The 20,000-nt window shown below is 47.1% G+C and overlaps 1 protein-coding gene across 1 annotated transcript in view; it reads right to left on the bottom strand.

Annotated features, from left to right (window-relative positions):
- Positions 1-20,000, bottom strand: part of LOC132473718 (RAC-gamma serine/threonine-protein kinase) — a 64,559-nt gene that overhangs the window by 9,823 nt on the left and 34,736 nt on the right. The window contains exons 6-11 of the mRNA XM_060073955.1: positions 14,105-14,249; positions 13,462-13,593; positions 12,204-12,269; positions 11,196-11,264; positions 7,720-7,842; positions 6,805-6,933 (exon numbers count right to left, since the gene is read on the bottom strand). Coding sequence (XP_059929938.1) covers positions 6,805-6,933; positions 7,720-7,842; positions 11,196-11,264; positions 12,204-12,269; positions 13,462-13,593; positions 14,105-14,249 — 664 coding nt within the window. The remainder of the gene's footprint in view (positions 1-6,804; positions 6,934-7,719; positions 7,843-11,195; positions 11,265-12,203; positions 12,270-13,461; positions 13,594-14,104; positions 14,250-20,000) is intronic.

Here is a 20,000-nt window from a genome sequence, read left to right as displayed (position 1 = left end):
TCCCGCAGACAGCCATTTTCCCCTCCTTTTTAAACGGGAGAAAACACCTACATTTGCTTTGCCGTCACACCACCGTTTTCAATTTCACAATTTAAAGAGGGGTTCAAACGCTGGTGTAAACCGCCGCCACAGTCATTGAAAGAGTCACACACACTGTAGTCCTGTTTCTTCAAAGACCCTTGCCACAGTAAGAGATCCAATAAACTTGTCGCCCACCAGATGCCCCATCTGTTTACTGCCAGTGCAGCCTGGCACAGTGCATCATCACCTGGCAGGACGGACCAGGACACACCCTGGATGAACAGGCCGCAACCCAGCTCAAGGCCAGAGGTAGCCCACTGCTGGCTAACACAGGTGCTGCAAGCTGTTTCGCATTAAAGTGTGTGTCGAATTGTGTGTGTGTGTGGGTGTGTGTTCATTCTGTTTCTATAGTCCATTTTTTCAAAGTCTTCAGTCTTGGCCGCCTCTACCTGCAGCCCTCTCTATCATCCCGGTCCCCGACTCATCCTATCCTCTAATCATGTCTCCCTCACTGTCCCTGTCTCCCCGGCGCTCTGTCGCTCTCACCTCTGGACCAGCGTCAGAGAGGAGAAAGAAAGGCGAGGCGGGAGAGAGAGACGCTGGTGCCTTCAGAGGCTGCTGTGGCTCGCCTTCAGACTGGAGCACTGTGATTACCATGGTACATCTTCAGTTTGTGTGTGTGTGTGTGCGCGCGCGTGCGCGCGCGTGTGTGTGTGTGTGTCACAGAGACAAGTTTGGATGGAAGCCAGAGTGGCATATGTTGTGTGATTATACTTATACTTATATACACCAATAATAATAATAACAACATCCCAACTGCTAATAATGGACACACAGGCACACTATGAGGGTACGTTGGAATTAAATGGAAGGTCTTAATTAAGGAATAGAATTTATCCCAGTAAATTAGATCAGCGAACACATCGGAATAGAATATCATCAAATATAATTTAGCCTTGTAACAAGCCATCGTTACCAAGTCGTGCATTTAGTCATAGAGAGATCACGACGGCACATCCTCATACAAATGTAATATTCATATTTAGATTGAATAGTCCTGCTGACAGAAGATGGCTTTCTGTTAAACGCACAGCAAGCTGACCTCCAACACTTCCAACGCAAACTTCTTCAAACAGCTCACCGTAGTTGCGATGTGTTTGTATGTGTGTGTGTGTGTGTAAAAGTATGTGGCAGAGTGTGTGTGCTCACTGCTTTGCCAGTTCCCCAGCAGTGCTGGGGGACAGACAGCTCTCCCCAGCCAGCTCCCGATACACTATTGATTTGTACGGCTGTAGGGATAACACTGGCTTAGACTGCTAGGAGACTGCCAGATGCATACACACACACACACACACGCACACCCACACACCCGCACATGCATACACGCGCACACTCATGCACACCGGCACAGACGCAAACACACATGCACACCGGGACACGCGCGCACAAACACACACAGACGCACACAAGCGGCAGATGGAATATTTATCCAGCCTCATCAAATTCGTAAAGTTTGGGGAGCGTGGCAAACTAGGAGCTGTTTGGTGTCATTTCCTCCCCTGCAGCTAGCAGAGGGAACCATGCACAGCCTTTATACAATTCAGATGAGCTTACAAGGCTGTTTCACAACACTCCCGCCAGTGCGGGCGGTGGGTGGGTGTGCGTCTGGGTGTGTGTGTGTGTGTGTTGGTGTGTGTGTGTTGATATGGAGGTTTGTGTGTGTCTACAAAATTCCACAGCTACGCTACACATGTAGGCAAACGCGAGCTGGGCATCCTATTTGTGTGTCTACATGTGTACGTGGCGGGGGGCGTGTGTGTGTGTGTGTGTGTGTGTGTCTGTGTGTGTGTGTGTGTGTGTGTGTGTGTGTGTGTGTGTGTGTGTGTGTGTGTGTGTGTGTGTGTGTGTGTGTGTGTGTGTGTGTGTGTGTGTGTGTGTGTGTGTGTCCTGGGACCAGCAGTGAGTAGTGGCAGCTCGGTTGCAGGCAGGGAGCAGATTAATCCACACAGAGCCAGAATGCTGCCCCACAGCCCCAGGCAGAGGAGTGTGTGTGTGTGTGTGTGTGTGTGTGTGTGTGTGTGTGTGTGTGTGTGTGTGTGTGTGTGTGTGTGTGTGTGTGTATGTGTGTGTGTGTGTGTGTGTGTGTGTGTGTGTGTGTGTGTGTGTGTGTGTGTGTTTGAGTGTGTATTTATGTGCTCATCTTGGTTTATGTTTTGCAGCTACAAAAACAGGGAGATAAAATAAATAAAGTAGTGATAAGAATGTAGGGGAAAAAGATTGTGAAGACATTTGAGGTAAATCAAGGCAAAGGTGATGTGAGGTAGCAAAAATATTAGATAACAACAGTACAAAAGAGCAAAGAGTTCATTAAAACAAATGTGTTCTACAATATAAATGTAGCACTTTCAAAGCACATACAAATACAGATAAAGTGAGCTCACTTGGCAGGGGACATTCTCACTTATCCATGTTTTTAGTTTTTTGGGGAATAGTTAGGAAGTCATTAAAGTGTGAGTGAACCGGTATTTGCTAGATTCAAAGACTATGGCCTCTTTTCCACTGCAGTTTGTCCAGTGTAAACAGCACAGATCAAATGGAATCGGATCTGGTCAAACCTTCTTTGGCCCACTTTCATATGTGGTCCTGAAACAGATACAGGATGATTCTTTGCAATGCGACCTCAGTGTGAACATTGTGTCTTTGTTTTTTTGTTTATTTATTTATTTTAAAGGGACAGTGTACATTAATCGACATGTCCATTGCATAGGACATGTAAATGTACCAGATTTAGTTATACAAACTATTTTTCATCTGGAGTCCCTGACTGAAAAATTCAGTGTGTGTCTTTGCTGGTTTCATGCGACTTTGACATCACTCTAGATCGACATTCACCACGATTGTGCGCTGGCTGTGGTCAATACAAACATAGAAGACAGCTGCCATCGAGGGAGTCAGTGGAGTGACAGTCTGAATAGTCTTTGATAGTTAAAATAGTAATGAATATATAATTGCGTTAACTAATGATATGTTTTCCTTTTCAGGCAATCTGTCACCCTTAATAGCCCCTATTACTGTAAGGCTTGAATAGCCTCAATAGCACTCAATGGCAGGACTAGCCTGTCATTGGATTTAAAATGTTTGCACAATGTTTAAACCACCTTATTTGTGGGCTATTCTCATACTATTGAAGCTTTGTGTCTGTAACTCTGCCCTTACAGCAGATCCCAAAGCCACTGCATCCACACAGCTATCCTACGTGATATTGAAGTCTTGCTATTTGAGTATTTGAAATATTTCTTAACGAATTGAATCGCATGGACAAAGGACAAAGACATCAGTTGATGAGAAGAACATCCACCAGTGTAATATCCACAGCCTCGTCCCTGCAGCACATCAAATGAAACCTTAAACGCTGACTTCAGTGGCTTCCAAGTTTCCTTCCGTGCGTGCTGCGTGTTACATCTTGAGAAGTTACCGTTCTTTTGCAAAAGTTTGACCAGTGAGACCTAACCAGAATCACATTTGGTCTGATTTTCAAGGCCACATTTAAAACAAAATGTGAACTGCCAAACTAAAATCATATCCGAGCATTGAATCAGAATTCAGCATTATGGCTTATACGAAGATGACAATTAAAAAATATATCAGTTTTAGAGTTATTCTGTGGCCTTTGGAAAAGCCTACGTCACTGTGTATAAGCATTATCATTAGCAATGTTGAATATGAAAAGTGCCCCACACCGTGGCGTTAGATTATAAGAGTCCTAGTAGCTTACCCCTCTCTTGGACGCGCCCATTAACATCCAGCACTGCTCAGACGGAGCTCAACACATCCACCCACACCCTAGTCCCTCCTTTGTGACGTTCAGGGTAGGGAGAGACTGGCATTCACATCAGATTTTACTCCTTTTTTCTCAATAACACTCTCATTTAAAGGCACCCAGTGCAACTTTCGAGGCTTAAAAATAAACATTAAATTTCTAGTATTTTTTACACGTAGTAAGTTTCAATAACTCCATACCATTACATACCGACATTTAAGCAGCAAAGATGAGACGTCGTTGTGTGGTGAGAACTGATACAAAATCGATAACAACAACAATGCCGCCATTTTCTTTATTTTTTGTAACCTACAATAAATAAAGCAGGCTTCCAGTCAATGGAAAAATGGCTTCTCCCCACCGGCGATTGTTGTTGTTTACGATTTTCTATCAGTTCTCACCACACAACGACGTCTCATCTTTGCTCCTTGAATGTCGATATGTAATGGTATGGAGTTATTGAAACTTACTACGTGTAAAAAAGACTAGAAATTGAATGTTTATTTTTCATTGAATGTTTACATAAAGTTGCACTGGGTGCCTTTAAGTAACCTGGACAAAATGGCACTGATTATTATGTTAACGATCATAAAAGACATATTACATCTGGGATCTTTTAAAACCAGTTCCCCTAACAGACAGTTATATTCCAAGTGTTGAACAGACCTACAACCTGTACTTGGCTACCACAGCAACACCTCATCTGCTCCTCAAATCAGGGAAACTATGAATCATGAATCCTTCAAAACTTTCTTCGCTGCACACACACACACACACACACACACACACAATTCTGCCGCACCTCTGGAACAAATCCCATTTCTCCTTCTTCTTCTCCATGTTCTGCGTCTTCATGGCGTCCTCTGGCCTCTGCAGCCACACCCCCACCCAACACCAACAGCACCAACTGCTGCCCCCCCCCCCGCCCCCCTCCCCGCCCACCCTCTTCCGTTTATACATTTCTTTATACCCAGCTACTTTGCATCTCTCGGTAACTTGGCTCAGAGTGTGCCGTGTTATTTGTATTTTTACACACGGGCAAGCGGAGCGTGCGGGCGGGCGTGCGAGCAGGCAAGCGAGTGAGCGAGTGGTGGCGTTGGGCTGTAGATTTCCAGCTTTTTTTTTCTTTCCCGATTTTTTTGAGCACCTTCCTCCAACCTCGCCCATCTGCCGCCATCTGCCTCGCTTTAGCCCATCACTCTCTACCACAGCCGCACGCACACACACACACACACACACACACACGCTCGGATGTGTAGCCACACACCGACGTCCAAAGGATCCGCAGGCGCCCATAAACACGGGAAGATGTGCACAATGCCCACACATACGAGCGTGCAAACACTGGACAGTGCCGGCATGCATGCACACCCATACGCACAAAAACAACATCCACACCAACACGCATGCTATGACAAACAAGCAGCAGCCTCCAATCAGCTCCTGGCATGTAGGGAAGGAAGGGGTACTGGAAAATAAACATAAAAAAGGAACGAAAAAAAAAGCTAATTGCTGTGCCAAGTTAGTCCTCCGTTTTTCAAGTGGGATAAACTCTGCTGCCTTCATCTCCAGCGCTGCTTCCACCGCCCACAGCCCTGCTCTGGGCTCCATTATGCAGGCCTGCCAGTTGAACTGCTGGCCTCGGCACGACCGGCTGGAGAGCCAATTGCCACCCAAAACTATTACAAATAGGTCTGTGTGTGTGTGTGTGTGTGTGTGTGTGTCTGTGTGTGTGTGTGTGTGTGTGTGTGTGTGTGTGTGTGTGTGTGTGTGCGTGTGTGCGTGTGTGTGTGTGTGTGCGTGCGTGCGTGTGTGCGTGCGTGCGTGCGTGCGTGCGTGTGTGTGTTCGGTGTGAACCATGCCCAGGTACTCGGCTGTGTAACTGTATAGCAGAGAGGGGGGAAGGGAGGATCGGTGTAGCTGCATGTGTGCTGTGCTGTGCGGGAATGAAAGGAATGAAGAGGTGCCTCTAAATGTGCTTAACCTCTCAATCAAGGTTTATCTTGTTGCACTCTATGTGCTGTGGAGGAGGAAACCGATCTTTCAGGGATAGTTCTTTAGAGGGCATTCAAGTCGCCACAAAGTGCTAAAAGACGCATTGGCTTTTGGGACAAATTGTTTTCGCACAGCTTAAGACAAACTGGCGATGGTGAAAAAGGAAGGATAACTGCTGAACTAGAGAGCGATTGGAGGGATTGAAACCGTTTACAGTAAAAAACGTTAAAAAACAAATAAGGGGAAGAGAGTAACTGAGAGGCAGAGACGCTGTTTGCCTGAGCTATTGAGAGTTTGTGAGATTGCGACGCAAAGAGAGATATTTCCTCGGCCCTAACAGGCAGGAATGGGGATCGAGAGATGCGGACCCCCGTTGTCGGGGGACCCCCTCCGGAGGTGGTGCTAGCTACGTTCACTACAGAGAGACTCATGATAGGCTGTCATCGGGAGGGAGCCAATCACGGAGGCTTCATGTGCCGAGCTCATGCAACGTCTTCCAATAGGGGGGTGCCAAGGGGCTGTCATATGCATTTGTGAATCTTAAACACGGCATGCTGTGCCTACGTTAGTTACGATTTGACGGGTCCTACACCTGGTATTTCTACTGTTAAACATGATTTGCAAACATTATTCAAAGCAATGCAAACTGGTACGTCACAATACTTAGGCTCCGCCCCTTCTTGGACATGAATCTCCAAGAATGGGCGGGGCTGAGGCGACTGTGATGCACCCGTTTGCATTGCTGTGTGCATTGCTGTGTGTCTGACAGGTCTCAGACTGTGTGTCTGTCCAGCAGGGATCTCTCCTGAACGTGGGAAGAGGCTGAGACAGTTGTGAGCGCACTGTGCCTTTCCTGTTGACGGATTCGTTTTTGAATGGAGATACATTCAAAACATGAATCCCAAACATTGTGTGTGTTGTGTAAACAGAGTGTGTGAGGGGAAGCGAGGAGCTCAGGTGTCCCGTACCTCAGGGGCCAGGTACTCCGGAGTGCCACAGAAGGTCTTCATCGTAGCAGTGTCTGTGATGCCTTCCTTGCATAAGCCAAAGTCTGTGATCTTGATGTGGCCGTCTTTATCCAGCATCAGGTTCTCCAACTGGAGCAGAGAACAATATCACCAAATACAAAAATAAAAACGATAAAAATAAATTTTAACAAAATTTGGATTATTTGATTATTGATTATTTCAGCAGGGCCGGAAACAAGATTTTTAATCCATGGCATAGCTTATATTTGAAAAGAGCTCAGCTCAGAGAAACACACACATACACACAGACACAGACACACGCACTCACCCCACACTAAACTCCACCCAGCGCTTTAAATTACATGCGGCAGAGCTATTCAGGCTTTTAATTTTAATATCTGAAGAGCTTCCTTTTTTTATTTCCCTCTTCATCCACTTGTGATTTCTTGGCTGCTGTGAGTGGGGCAGGGGCCAAGGCTGCTAGGCACACACACACACACACACACACACACACACACACACGCACACGCACACACACGCACGCAGGCACACACACACACACACACACACACACACACACACACACACACACACACACACACACACACACACACACACACAAACACACCTACGTGGCATCAGTGCGCCTCACTTTGTCTCCTGCATGTCTCTGCCATATTCTCTCTCTCTCTCTCTCCAAGTCTGTATCGCTCCTCAGCCAATATTTAAAAATATATAGGATATTAGGATATTAATAATCACAAATATACAATAATAATAATATAATACATTAAATACAAAAGTAATAAAAGAATAAACCTAAACCTAATCACAAAGCTACATCTTCCCTGTGAGGTCTCTCCCCCCCCCCCCCCCCCTCCCCCCCTCCCTCCTCCCACCCTGGGCTGTGTTTACCTTCAGGTCCCGGTACACGATCTTGGCCGAGTGCAGGTAGTCGAGCGCCGAGACGATCTCGGCACCGTAGAAGCGTGTGCGCTCCTCGGAGAACACCCGCTCTCTCGATAGATGGAAAAACAGCTGCAGTCGGGGAGGGGGGGGGGGGGGGGGGGAGGAGGGGGAGGGAGGGGGAGGAGGGGGGAGGGAGGGGGGAGAAGGCAAACGGGTTAAAGACGGTGGGAGAAATGGAGAGAGCAACGAGGGAGGAGGAGATGGGGGACAGCAGGGACGGCGCAGCAATAATTACTGATTTATTGGAGGAAATTAGCACAACACAAACTGCCTGCCCGCGCCATATTGAGATGATAGATGGCGAAGGGGGAGGAGGGAGACGGGGGAGGGGGTGTGTGTGTGGAGGGGCGGGGGCCTCGCAGGATGGCGGGCGGAGGCACAAGGCAGCTGGCGCCTCATCTACCTCACACACACACACACACACACACACACACACACACACACACACACACACACACACACACACACACACACACACACAGCACGTACCCCCTCCCCCCCATACACACCCCATCCACGATAGCCTCTGAGCTAGGTTGGCACAGCGCTCAGGCCACAGGGTTCAAATCAAAGGTTTAATCAATACACCAGTCTAGTTAAAGACAGGTTCAGCCCTGCCAAGAACCCCCCCCCCCTCCCTCCCCCCCAATCAGACACAGACAAACACTAGCATACACGAGCACATCTGCATACGCAAGCACACACACTCACACACACAAATAATCTAACACACTTATCATGCATTAGCGGCCTTGCTAGCATTGATTGTTGAGGGCTACATGTAAGACCTGGAGTGTGTGCCTTCGTTTATTCAGTCTCTGAGGGTCTAGTCTGGCGCTACAAATGCAGGGAGAGGAGAGATTACAGGGCTGTGTTTTAATACGGCCGTCATTAGGCCTCGGTTTGTGCAGTATTTTCAAGCACAATGCCCGGCTGACGCCATCGGGGCTTCAATAAGGCAAACCGACACGTTGATCAAGGCTGCGGTTCTGCCTCTTTCATCCTTGCCAGGGACCTTGGGGCCTGTTCAGACAGCGCCGTGAAAAGAGACAGGAACGTGGGTTGAGAGCGTAATGGGGGTTACCAGGATCGAACCTGGGTCACTTTAAAGGGCATTTCACACAAGGGCTCAGGCATGTAGCGCGAGTGCAAAACTCATCTGCTTTCAATCTGCTTCCCCCGTTAATCACAGAGCATTTCCACACCGGAGCGTGTCGAGGAACGCATTTTCTCTCATGTGCGTCTGGAGCATCTATATTCCGCCCCCCGCCTGGCGTTCTTCACATGTTGGATGTGAGTCAGCTGATCCACCTAAAGGGCCTGGATTTAATATGCCTGTGGCCCGAAGACGAGGGCGCAGACTTGCTCATGCCTGCGCTCTGCGCTTGAGCTTCGGTGGGCTCACAGCGGGCAACACTGTCCGTGTATTTCTGTGGAGTTGTGGGTTGAAGCCTGACCCCGGTCGTAGCGGGCTGCTCGGAGGTTCCACCTCGACGAGGTTCAGGTTTCGAGGTTCGAGGCTGGAGGTTTAAATAGTTTCAGCCACTTTACAGGACAGGGATGTGAGCGCCTAAAGCGATCCTTGTTTGCCGACCTGGATACATGTTGGAGAACGGTAGAGTCAGAGCGTTGCGCTCCCATCGGTTGGCTGGCTGTACTCTGAACGCCCAGCATCTGGTGTGGTCCGCTTCAGGAGTACGAGGGCACTGGTGGGGGGAGCCAGTGAGCTGCCCCTGTGTACTTCCAGGGGCTCACACTTACTGTGTGAATGTGTGTGTGTGTGTGGGTGCGTGTGTTTCCTTGCATGTTGGTGTGTGTGTGTGTGTGTGTGTGTGTGTGTGTGTTTGTGTGTGTGTCTATGTAAGCATGCACACATCCATGTCTGTGTGGTTGTGTGTGATTGTGTGTGTTTTTGTTTGTGTATGTGTGTGTGTGTGTGTGTGTGTGTGTGTGTTTGTATGTATGCATGATTGCATCCATTTCTGTGTGTGTGTATGTGTGTGTCTGTGTGTGTCTGTGTTAGTGTGTCTGTGCTTTCGAGTGTGTGTGTGTGTGTGTGTGTGTGTGTGTGTGTGTGTGTGTGTGTGTGTGTGTGTGTGTGTGTGTGTGTGGTTGGTGAGATGGGTAACAGGACAGGTGGGCCTTCATCAGTGCACTGGCAGCTGTGACTGTGGCAGGTTTGTAATGGGTTCTCTGTGTGCCTATGTGGACTGTCTGCACTGTGTGGATGTTTGTGTGTGTGTGTGTGTGAGTGTGTGTGTGTGTGTGTGTGTGTGTTTGTGGCATTTGTGGCGACAGTTTGGTCCATTGAGGTACGGACTGTGCGTAATTATGTGGGTGCTTCTGTATTTATTAGAGTGTGTGCGTGTGCGTGTATGTGTGAGTTTGTGTGTGTGTGTGTGTGTGTGTGTGTGTGTGTGTGTGTGTGTGTGTGTGTGTGTGTGTGTGTGTGTGTGTGTGTGTGTGTGCGTGTGTGTGTGTGTGTGTCTATTAGTGCACGGATGCCCAGGGCTGGCACTGGCTGGACTGTCTAACTATCTGGGAGGGGAGCAGGTGACAGTTAGACTGGGAGAATGAACCAAGATTGCAAAAACGTCCCGATTACAAAAAAAGGAGAAATGTGAAATGTGTTGGAATCCAAACTCATTTCAACTCTAAATGTCATTCTGGTTGCATCAGCCCCATGGGTACTGGCGATAAATAGACGTAAACAGAGATTTCTGGAACCAAGACGAGAGGGAGGAGTGCAAACAAGAAACTTATTGGATGGGAAATAAAGAGAAGTAATGTAACTTTCCTAAAGTTTTGCATCACTATAGAATTCCCTTTCCCCTCTCTCTTGCAATTATTGTATCAGAGCACTATTTATGTTTATGTGTTAGTCTCACAAATCAGACTTTAGATGAATTATCTAAAATTTGATAGCATTGTACCTCAACCCTGCATGAATGGGGGTTTCACTCTCTTTCGCTTCGTATTTTTTACAGTCACTGCACACATGTTCCTGTGTGCAGTGACTGTAAGGGCGTGATTGGCAAGCAGCGAACCCAAACCCTCCCCCCCAGAAGTTACACTTGAAGTTACACCCCAGAAGTTACACTTGAAGTTACACCCCAGAAGTTACACTTGATCTAAATAAAATAATAGTTATTGAATATTCTAATGCACAAATAGTTGCACTAGATTTTCTTTGGATACCTCAGACTTGGTTTGCTTTAGTTATTTTTTAGTTGTTCAGAATTGTTTACAAGCACAAAGTCCATTAGTTGAAATAGATGTATCTGTGCAAGAAAAAAATACTATAAGCATTTGTTTGCTAATAGGTAATAGTGTTTTCTTTGATTGTAATCAATAATTCATGGTGCTGAGGTTGTTTTTGTTGATGTGGTAGTGGATGTTCTGGTCCATGCTGTGTGACTTACCTCTCCTCCGTTCACATATTCCATGACGAAACAGAGGCGGTCTTTAGTCTGGAAGGAATACTTCAACGACTGAAACAATACAAAGCAAATAACAAGATATCACAGAATGCCCATTGATTTTCTGTTCCTTGAACTGAAACATATTACACCATTATCTCGTGAACATCATTATTTGGTCAACTATACATCATCTAGTCATTCAAAAAACGACCTCCTGCCTTCATCAAACAGCCATCCCTACCCCGTCGATTCATATTTTGGTTGTTAGCTGACGACAATACAGTCTTTAGAAGGCCTCTGTCTTTGTGTGTGTGTGTGTGTGTGTGTGTGTGTGTGTGTGTGTGTGTGTGTGTGTGTGTGTGTGTGTGTGTGTGTGTGTGTGTGTGTGTGTGTGTGTGTGTGTGTGTGTGTGTGTGTGTGTGTGTGTGAGTGTGTGTCTGTCAAGTGTCTCCCTAGGAGATAGCTGCCAAATAAAGTTGGCAAACAATTGCTCTGGGTGTCCCTCTGGCTGCAGGTGTTGAACAGGTAAACTTAGATGTGAGGTACAATAGAGAGACAAAGAGTATGTGTGCGTGGGTGTGTGTGTGTGTGTGTGTGGGGGGGGGATTTCCGTGCAGCATCTGTAGTGTGAGTGAAATGAGCAGCAGTGTGGGCACCACTGTGTGTGAGTTTACCATGAGGAAAACAGCAGATAGAGAGCAGAGCTAACAATCGCAGACAGTTCATGTACAGCTGTTTGTTCACTTATTCCTAATTAGCCTCAAGGGACTAGAATCCATATAGGATTAAGATGTACTGTGCCTCTGTGTGTACATGTGTGTTTTTGTGTGTGTGTGTGTGTGTGTGTGTGTGTGTGTGTGTGTGTGTGTTTGTGTGAGTGTGATTATGGGTACACAGTATGACTGTATGTATGTGTGAATTTTCATGCATGCCTGTGTTTCTGAATGCGTGTGTGTGTGTGTGTGTGTGTGTGTGTGTTACTGATGTTGCGTACAGCATGCGACTCACTGTGAGGAAGGGATGTCTGGTGTTCTTCAGCACCCGGCTCTCCGTGAGCGTGTGAGCCACTTCATCCTGTGCACACAGCCATGGTTCAGTCAAGCGTATTTGATTTTTAATAGCACCCCATCATAGTTATGCTGGGTATACACACAGAACGATTTGGCTAATTTATAAAACGTGAGAGACCACACACCTAACAATGGATTCAGATGCATTAAACTGTTTTTGGTTGTTTAGTGTCTGGAAGGAATTACGCCAACCGTTTCCATTCCACAACTTCCATCCCAGTCCTGATTTTCAAAACTCTCGCCAACCTCTCGCAATCAAAATCGTGACTTTAGAATAAACAAACATGTCGATGACAGTCAGGAGGAACTAGCTATGATAGCTTAGGTCATCTTTTTTAATAATTATTATTTTTACTCTTCAAGCTATTCCTCCATTTCGGAAGACCACCCCAATTGGGCTTTTGCTGCCATGGCTTCTCTTATGAAGGCTTGATGAATTGTTGTTGTTGGTATGATATTAAGTCAGCGTGGATCCCGATTTGCTATCGTCTCTCCCACATGACAATCAATTGCCTCTGCTGTTGTCGGGGTTGAATATTGAACATGTAAGATAGTTGTGATTTTGAATCAGTAACGCCCCGATCATTAAGAAAACCTCACAACATACCCCACAGCACAGGATAATCTGGTTAAAAGAATAAAATCTGTCGAACCATCAAGAAATCTGGGCCTTGCTGACCAGAGTCTGAGGGGGAAATCGGGACAAAATCGTCTAATTATCCTGAAGTGTTTATCCAGCATTAGTCTCAAGAAGCCTCAGGGGCCACACTTGGGGGCCACACTTTACGGCACAATGGAGTCTTCATTTACATCTCTTCATGCAGCAGCATACCAAGCCACGCACAAGTGGAGAACGATCATAGAGCTTATTTTAAGTTCAGTTCAACTTTCTCCATCAAGCTAAACAGATTTTGCTTTCTCCATCAAGCTATTTGTATTGCCATAATGTATTGCCATTCACATTATGGCAATACAAATAGCATACAGAAAACAAATATGTCTGATGGTGGTGAGTAAAGTAACAGTTTCTCAATCACATGATATCCTTCATACCAAGTTAAAATCAAGGCGGACCTCAATAACAATAACAACATTACCAATATTACCACTACTTCTACTAATAGTCAGAAATACACAAATATCCAAAGTGAATAATAATTAACCAAAAAAGGGCCCAGATTCTCCTAGTAACCCACCTTGGCGATGATGACCTCCTTCTTGAGGATCTTCATGGCGTAGTACTTCCCGCTTGCCTTCTCCCGCACCAGGATCACCTTTCCGAAGGTGCCCTTGCCCAGCAGCTTCAGGTAGTCAAAGTCGCTCATGGTCTGGAGGGGGGGTTGTAACAGCGTGGGATAGAGAACAGCTTTAACTTCACTTCTTCATAATCATGCATCAACGTGGTGTTGCCGTTCCCACTAAGGCTCATTGTAAAGCAGTGGAATGAAAAGGTTAATGACTATGACTCATTTCATCGCTCTATTTATACTCTTCTCTAAATTGTGATATTATTGTGGAAGGAAAAAACACAGCTGTGTTTGATCTTGGTTGTTACCTTGTGCACATGTGTGTGTTTGTGCTCATGCATCTGTGTCCATTTGAATGTGTGTTTTAAAGAATGTGTATGTGTGTATGTTTGTGTTTGTGTGTGTGTGTGTGTGTGTGTGTGTGTGTGTGTGTGTGTGTGTGTGTGTGTGTGTGTGTGTGTGTGTGTGTGTGTGTGTGTGTGTGTGTGTGTGTGTGTGTGTGTGTGTGTGTGTGTGTGTGTGTGTGTGTGTGTGTGTGTGTGTGTGTGTGTGTGTGTGTGTGTGTGCTTGCATGTCTGTGTGTGCGTGCTACCTTGCGCTTGTGGTGTGTGGTGGAGATGTCCATCTCCTCCTCGGCCATGTTGTCCATGTGGGAGGTGGGGCTGCACTGGATCCTCTCCTCCTCCTGCCTCTGGAGCTTATCAGCCACCATCTGGATCGCCTCCGACCACTCGTCTCTGCAGGGCGCCCCACACACACACACACACACACACACACACACACACACACACACACACACACACACACACACACACACACACACACACACACACACACACACACACACACACACACACACACACACACAAATACAAAACAATAAGACTTATTTATTCCTGATAATAATAATCCTCTAAGCCATGATTCAGCTGGATCAAACATCTTACGAGGTAGTGCACTTGGTCAAAGGGGGGCTTTAGAAGGAGCATTTTAACCTTGATTATTCATTAAATGTTAAGGTTTCCTTGCTTCACGACCCGATTTGTTTAAAATGTATTATACTTTTTTGAGCCGTTAATTCTCAAAAGCAATTTTTGACCCATGTCTATGACAAAGCATGCAGCAGTGATTGCTCAAGTGATGTTGCTGTACGTTAGTAAGTGCATAACTTTTACTAGGCCTAAGAAGGCACTAAAGTGGTTTCAATTAACATAAACACCCATTTGCTTAACAGAGAGGAAATATGGTCGACTGGAGTCTACTGCATGAGCAATGATCACAGAGCAGAACTAATGCACACTACCAGTCTGTGTGTGTGTGTGTGTGTGTGTGTGTGTGTGTGTGTGTGTGTGTGTGTGTGTGTGTGTGTGTGTGTGTGTGTGTGTGTGTGTGTGTGTGTGTGTGTGTGTGTGTGTGTGTGCATAACAGTGTAGTGTGAGGGTGTTTATGAGCGAGTCTGCTGTGTGTGTCTGTGTATGTGTATGAAAGTGTAGTGTGTTTCTGAGAGTGTCGTGTGTGCGTGCGTGCATGTGTAGAGGGGGTGTCCGCAGGTTCTGTTGTGTCCACAGCACACACACACTCATCTGTTTTGAGGGAACAATGCAAAAGCTGTTCCTCCCCATTGACTTCCCATTAGCTATTTTGTTCAACATCTGGTGAGTCATTGTACTCTAGTCTGGCTGTGTGCATGTGTCGGTGTGTGTGTGTGTGTGGGGGGGGGGGTGTAATTATCATCTGCAGCAGAGATGCTCAGCCTTGCATTGCAATGTATGAGCGTGTATGTGTATTTAACGATGATGAATATGCTGATAGATATTATGGGCCAGGCCCCCCTCTAAACAAAACAGAGCAGAAGAGGAGAGAAGAAGAAGATATGAAGAAAAAATGAGGAAGAGGAAAGGAGAGGAGAGGAAAAGAGGAGAGGAGAGTAGAGTAGAGTAGAGGAGAGGAGAGGAGAGGAGAGGAGAGGAGAGGAGAGGAGAGGAGAGGAGAGGAAAAGAGGAAAGGAGGGGAGAGGATAGGAGAGGTTTGGTTTTCAAAATCCCTTTATTGCACCATTGCAAGGAGAAACTGATCACTGTCACATCATCACATAAGAGCAAAAACAAACAAACAAAAACAAAACAGAAACATCCCTAAAATACAACAAACCTGTCAACCAGACACAGAAAAACGTTCTTCTCTAATCAAAAACTTACATTCAGCTCCCCCCCCCCCCCCCCCCCCCCCCACAGAGCATAAAACCCCTCCAAGAGCCCATATGTGACTGAAGCCCTGCATATTGTCCATCATCTAATAATCAGCATGCTCCACCCTCAGTCTGAAGGGCCTTCAGCAGTCCCTTCAGAACCAGCACCGGTTCCACACTACCGACACTCTGAATCCGGTTCCTGCGTGTCAGCCAGATGGCCAACTTGGCAGAACCAGATAAAAAGTTCACCAATGTGTGTACATTCTTCTTCTTAGCACAGTATTTTGGGCCAACAATAAACAAACCAAAAACAAATTTCTCCCCTAGACCACCTTTTTAAAAACTCAAACAGTACTGTCAGCCGAGGACACTGAACAAATAAATGCACCGGGATCTCGATCTGAGACCAGAAAATACACTCCTCCCCCTGCTCTGGATCCAGGTGCGCTCTGTATGTGTTTGTAGCTATTGCTCCATGTACAATCGTCCACTGGAGGACAGCTGTCCGTTTTTCAACTTTTTTCAGCTTGTACAGTGACCGCCAGCTGCCTTTCGGGGAAACGTTTGGACCAAAAAAACTCAGTCCACCTCAACTCCTTCAAGCCTGCCAAAGAGCGCAGGTTTAGAACCTTTGAGCAGATTTGGTACAATGCCTTCTTCCCTGCACCCGGAAAAATCTCCAGGTGGGGGGTTGTGAGAGACAGCAGCTGACCTCCTCCCTCCTGCCACTCCCCCACAACTGGGGTGATAGACAACGAGGGGAAACTGTACTCTCCCTCTTCGCTCCACTGGTTTTGTGCAAATGCTCTCAGGGGTTGTTGCAGGGCAGCACAGACTTCCTCCACCACTCTGTTGATCAACCTGATGGAGGTGATGTTGTTTCTCTCTCTCAAGGCGTCCACAGATGTTGCCGTCATCTTCATCAGATGGCCCAGTTTGGTGCAGCTAGCCTCTCTAAGAGGCTGGCAGACTGCAGTGTTTGAGTCTTTATGAGGTTATTAGAAAACAAAGGTTCCTCAAACAACAGCATGCCCGGAGTCTCATTTGTGGCACTTGCAACCTTAAAAATCTGCCATGCCTGCAATACCAAGCTGTAGAAAGGTGTCAGTCCAGTTAGGTCCACATCCTCAAGCTGTAAAAGGAAAAGCTGTTTATCATAGCCCAATCACCCAGCTCTCTTCAGCAGCAATCGAGCTGTGTCAAACCAGCTTGGGCCGCAATTGTACAGCAGTCTTTGTGCAGTCTGGAGTCTAAAAGAGGCAATTTTTGCCTGGATGTTATTCAGTCCCTTCCCCCCTTCAGCCACAGGCAGGTAGAGGGCTGCTGCCCGGACCCAGTGCCGGCCAGACCAGAAAAAGTCCAGGATGACTCGCTGAACCTCCATCAGGCCTCTCGGTGGCGTCAGAGCAATCAGCCTATGTCAAAGAGTCGAGGCAACCAGGTTATTGGCCACCAGAACTCTTCCCCTATACGACAACTGGGGTAGCAACCATTTCCATTTAGACAACCGAGCGCACACTTTCTCCTTAACTCCCTCCCAGTTCTTGTTTTGAAAACCCTCAGTGACCAAAAATACTCCCAACACTTTCAGGCCTTCCTTCCCCCACTCAAGACCTCCAGGCAGACTGGGCACTTAAGTAAGGCCAGGTCTCCTTTCTTGGGAAGCAGGGGAAGCACAGCTCGCTGACACGAGACAGGAAGCGATCCTGTTCTGAAACAACATCCAATAAAACCCCATGTAAATCATGTCCAAGGGTGTTCCAGAACCGCTTGTAAAAGTCAGTGGAGGGACCATCAATCCCTGGTGCCCGTCCTGATGCCATCTGATTGACAGCGGCTGTCAACTCGTCCAGAGTCAGCTCAGAGACCAGAACAGCTTTCTCTCCTGGGATGAGCTGAGGAAGCCCCTCCAGGAGCTCCTCGCGGCACTCCATGCTGCACTGTTCTGCCCCAAAGAGGTCAGCGTAGAAGTCCATTGTATGGGTCCACATCTCACCCGGACTGGTGGTCACTCTGCCTCCAGGAAGCTTAAGACAGGTCATCTGCTTCCTCTTTGCCACCGATCTCTCCAGATTAAAAAAGAAAGAGCTTGGGGCATCCATATCCTTCAGCTGGAGGAAGCGAGACCTGACAAGAGCTCCCTTCACTCTCTCCTGCAGGAGGGAGCTCAACTCCAATCTCTTCTCCTGCAGCAGATGACCCGTGGTGGGATCCAAATCCCTATGTGACCCCTCTTCAATGTTCCTAATATTGGCTTCAAGCTCCTGAACTGCTGCCTTTATCTTAGCAGTCGAATGGGAGGTATACTGCTGGCAAAAAACACGAATTTGGGCCTTACCAACTTCCCACCACACCACACCAAAATCTGCTTTCCTAGATTTCCACTGCTGCCAAAAACTCTCAAAGCTTTTGCAGAAAGTACGGTCCTGCAGAAGTCTACTGTTAAAAGACCAGTAGGACCCAACCCTTTCACCTGGCGAAATGATCAAGTCTATGCTGACATAGTGATGGTCAGTAAAGCCAACTGGATTTATGTGACTGTGGACTAATCTAGAGCTGAGACTTTTGGAAATGTAAATCCTATCTAGTCTAGCTGCACTCACCCTGTTATTGCGGACCCTCACCCATGTGTATTGTCTGGATTGCGGATGTTTGACCCTCCATGTGTCCAACAGATCCAGGTGTGAGATGACACCACTAAGGCTCTGAGATGACTGTGGGGGTTCTTCACTTGTCCTGTCTACAGTAAAGTCCAGAGTGCAGTTCAAATCCCCGCCAAAGATGAATTGATCATGCTGGTAATTCCCCACTCTTTCTGTTCCCGATTTGGGGCATATATGTTAGCAAAGCAGAACACAGAGCCCTATATTTCTGCCCTGACAATCAACAGCCTGCCCTTCACCACTTCAGTAGAAGATAAAACCTTTACATTGGCATCTTTTCTAAACAGAACAGCTACCCCTGCACTAAGGTTGGTACCATGACTAAGGGTACACAAACCCTCCCACCATAAACCTCAATCTATCTCGTCTGCTGGATTAGTATGCGTCTCTTGCAAAAACAGCACATCAACCCTTTTTTGAGTGGCGACTTCAGAGATTAATGCCCTTTTGTGTCTGTCTCTCCCACCATTAATGTTCAAAGACCCTATTTTGAGGCTCCGCATAGAGAGGTCAGAGAAGAGAAACAGATAAGATGAACAAAGCAAGGAACAATAAAAAGAGGAAAAACACTGTGTGGTACATGATCATGTTACTTTTTAGTCTTTTTAGCAGTTTTACCTTTTTTCGCTTTTCTCAGAATTGTAATATGCTTTTTGAGGCGAAAGCGTTTCTTTTCGTCCAAGAGGTCAAAACCGACCAGTCTTTTCAGTACATCAACAGATCTGATGAACTTGTCAGTGTCACTGAAGTAATCATTTAGTCTAACAGACTTTTTAAATGTCACATCCAGAAATGATTTATTTCCTCTAAAGAACAGAGATCTGTGTTCCTGATGGAAGCTTCACCTATACTAGATACTGTATCTGACTCAGAGTCATACTCCATGTCTTCTCCTTCACAGGATGCCTTACTATTTAACATACCCTGTCCTTCATTGGTGATCACAGTGGGATCTCTGCCTGTAAAACTTGCGGAAGCTGCTTCAGTGCCTGCAGACTGAAAACTGCTCAGGTTCTCCGCAGCCACAGGAGCCTGCTGCTTCTCAGGCTGTGTTACTCCCTATCCAAATCATCATCCTCAGAATATGGCACCGGTGGCACCGAACCAGTGGCAACGGCTGCCACGTCCTCAGCCCCGGGATCCGCATCCGCACCCGCAGACCCAGCACTGGACCCGCCAGCCGCGGACCCAGCACCGGACTCACCAGCTGCGGACCCGGCCACGGACCCAGCACCGGACTCGCCAGCCACAGACCCGGCCGCGGACTCAGCACCGGACCCGCCAGCCGCAGACCCAGCACCGAACCCGACAACCGCGGACCCAGCACCGGACCCGCCAGCCGCGGGTCAGTTTGGGATCCTTACATCCCAAACTCACTGTTTTAGATCCACCGGCAAACTTGCCGAACCTACGGAGCTCGTTCTCTAACAACTCGTTCGGTATGAACGGCGGAACACGGTGATCCGCGTGGAGGGAACCGACAGCGGGGAGACCTGCACGAATAAGTCCCTGATAAACACGCCACTCTCTACCAGCTGATACACAAGGGGCTCCTCTTTCAGGTACACAACCACTGCTTTATTCATTCTAGATGCAATGGATAATTTATCATGACCTACCTGCTCACCGACAGC

This window comes from Gadus macrocephalus, chromosome 15 (genome assembly GCF_031168955.1).
Source record: "Gadus macrocephalus chromosome 15, ASM3116895v1".
Classification (NCBI taxonomy): Eukaryota; Metazoa; Chordata; class Actinopteri; order Gadiformes; family Gadidae; genus Gadus; species Gadus macrocephalus.
This window is presented reverse-complemented; position numbering and strand designations above follow the sequence as displayed.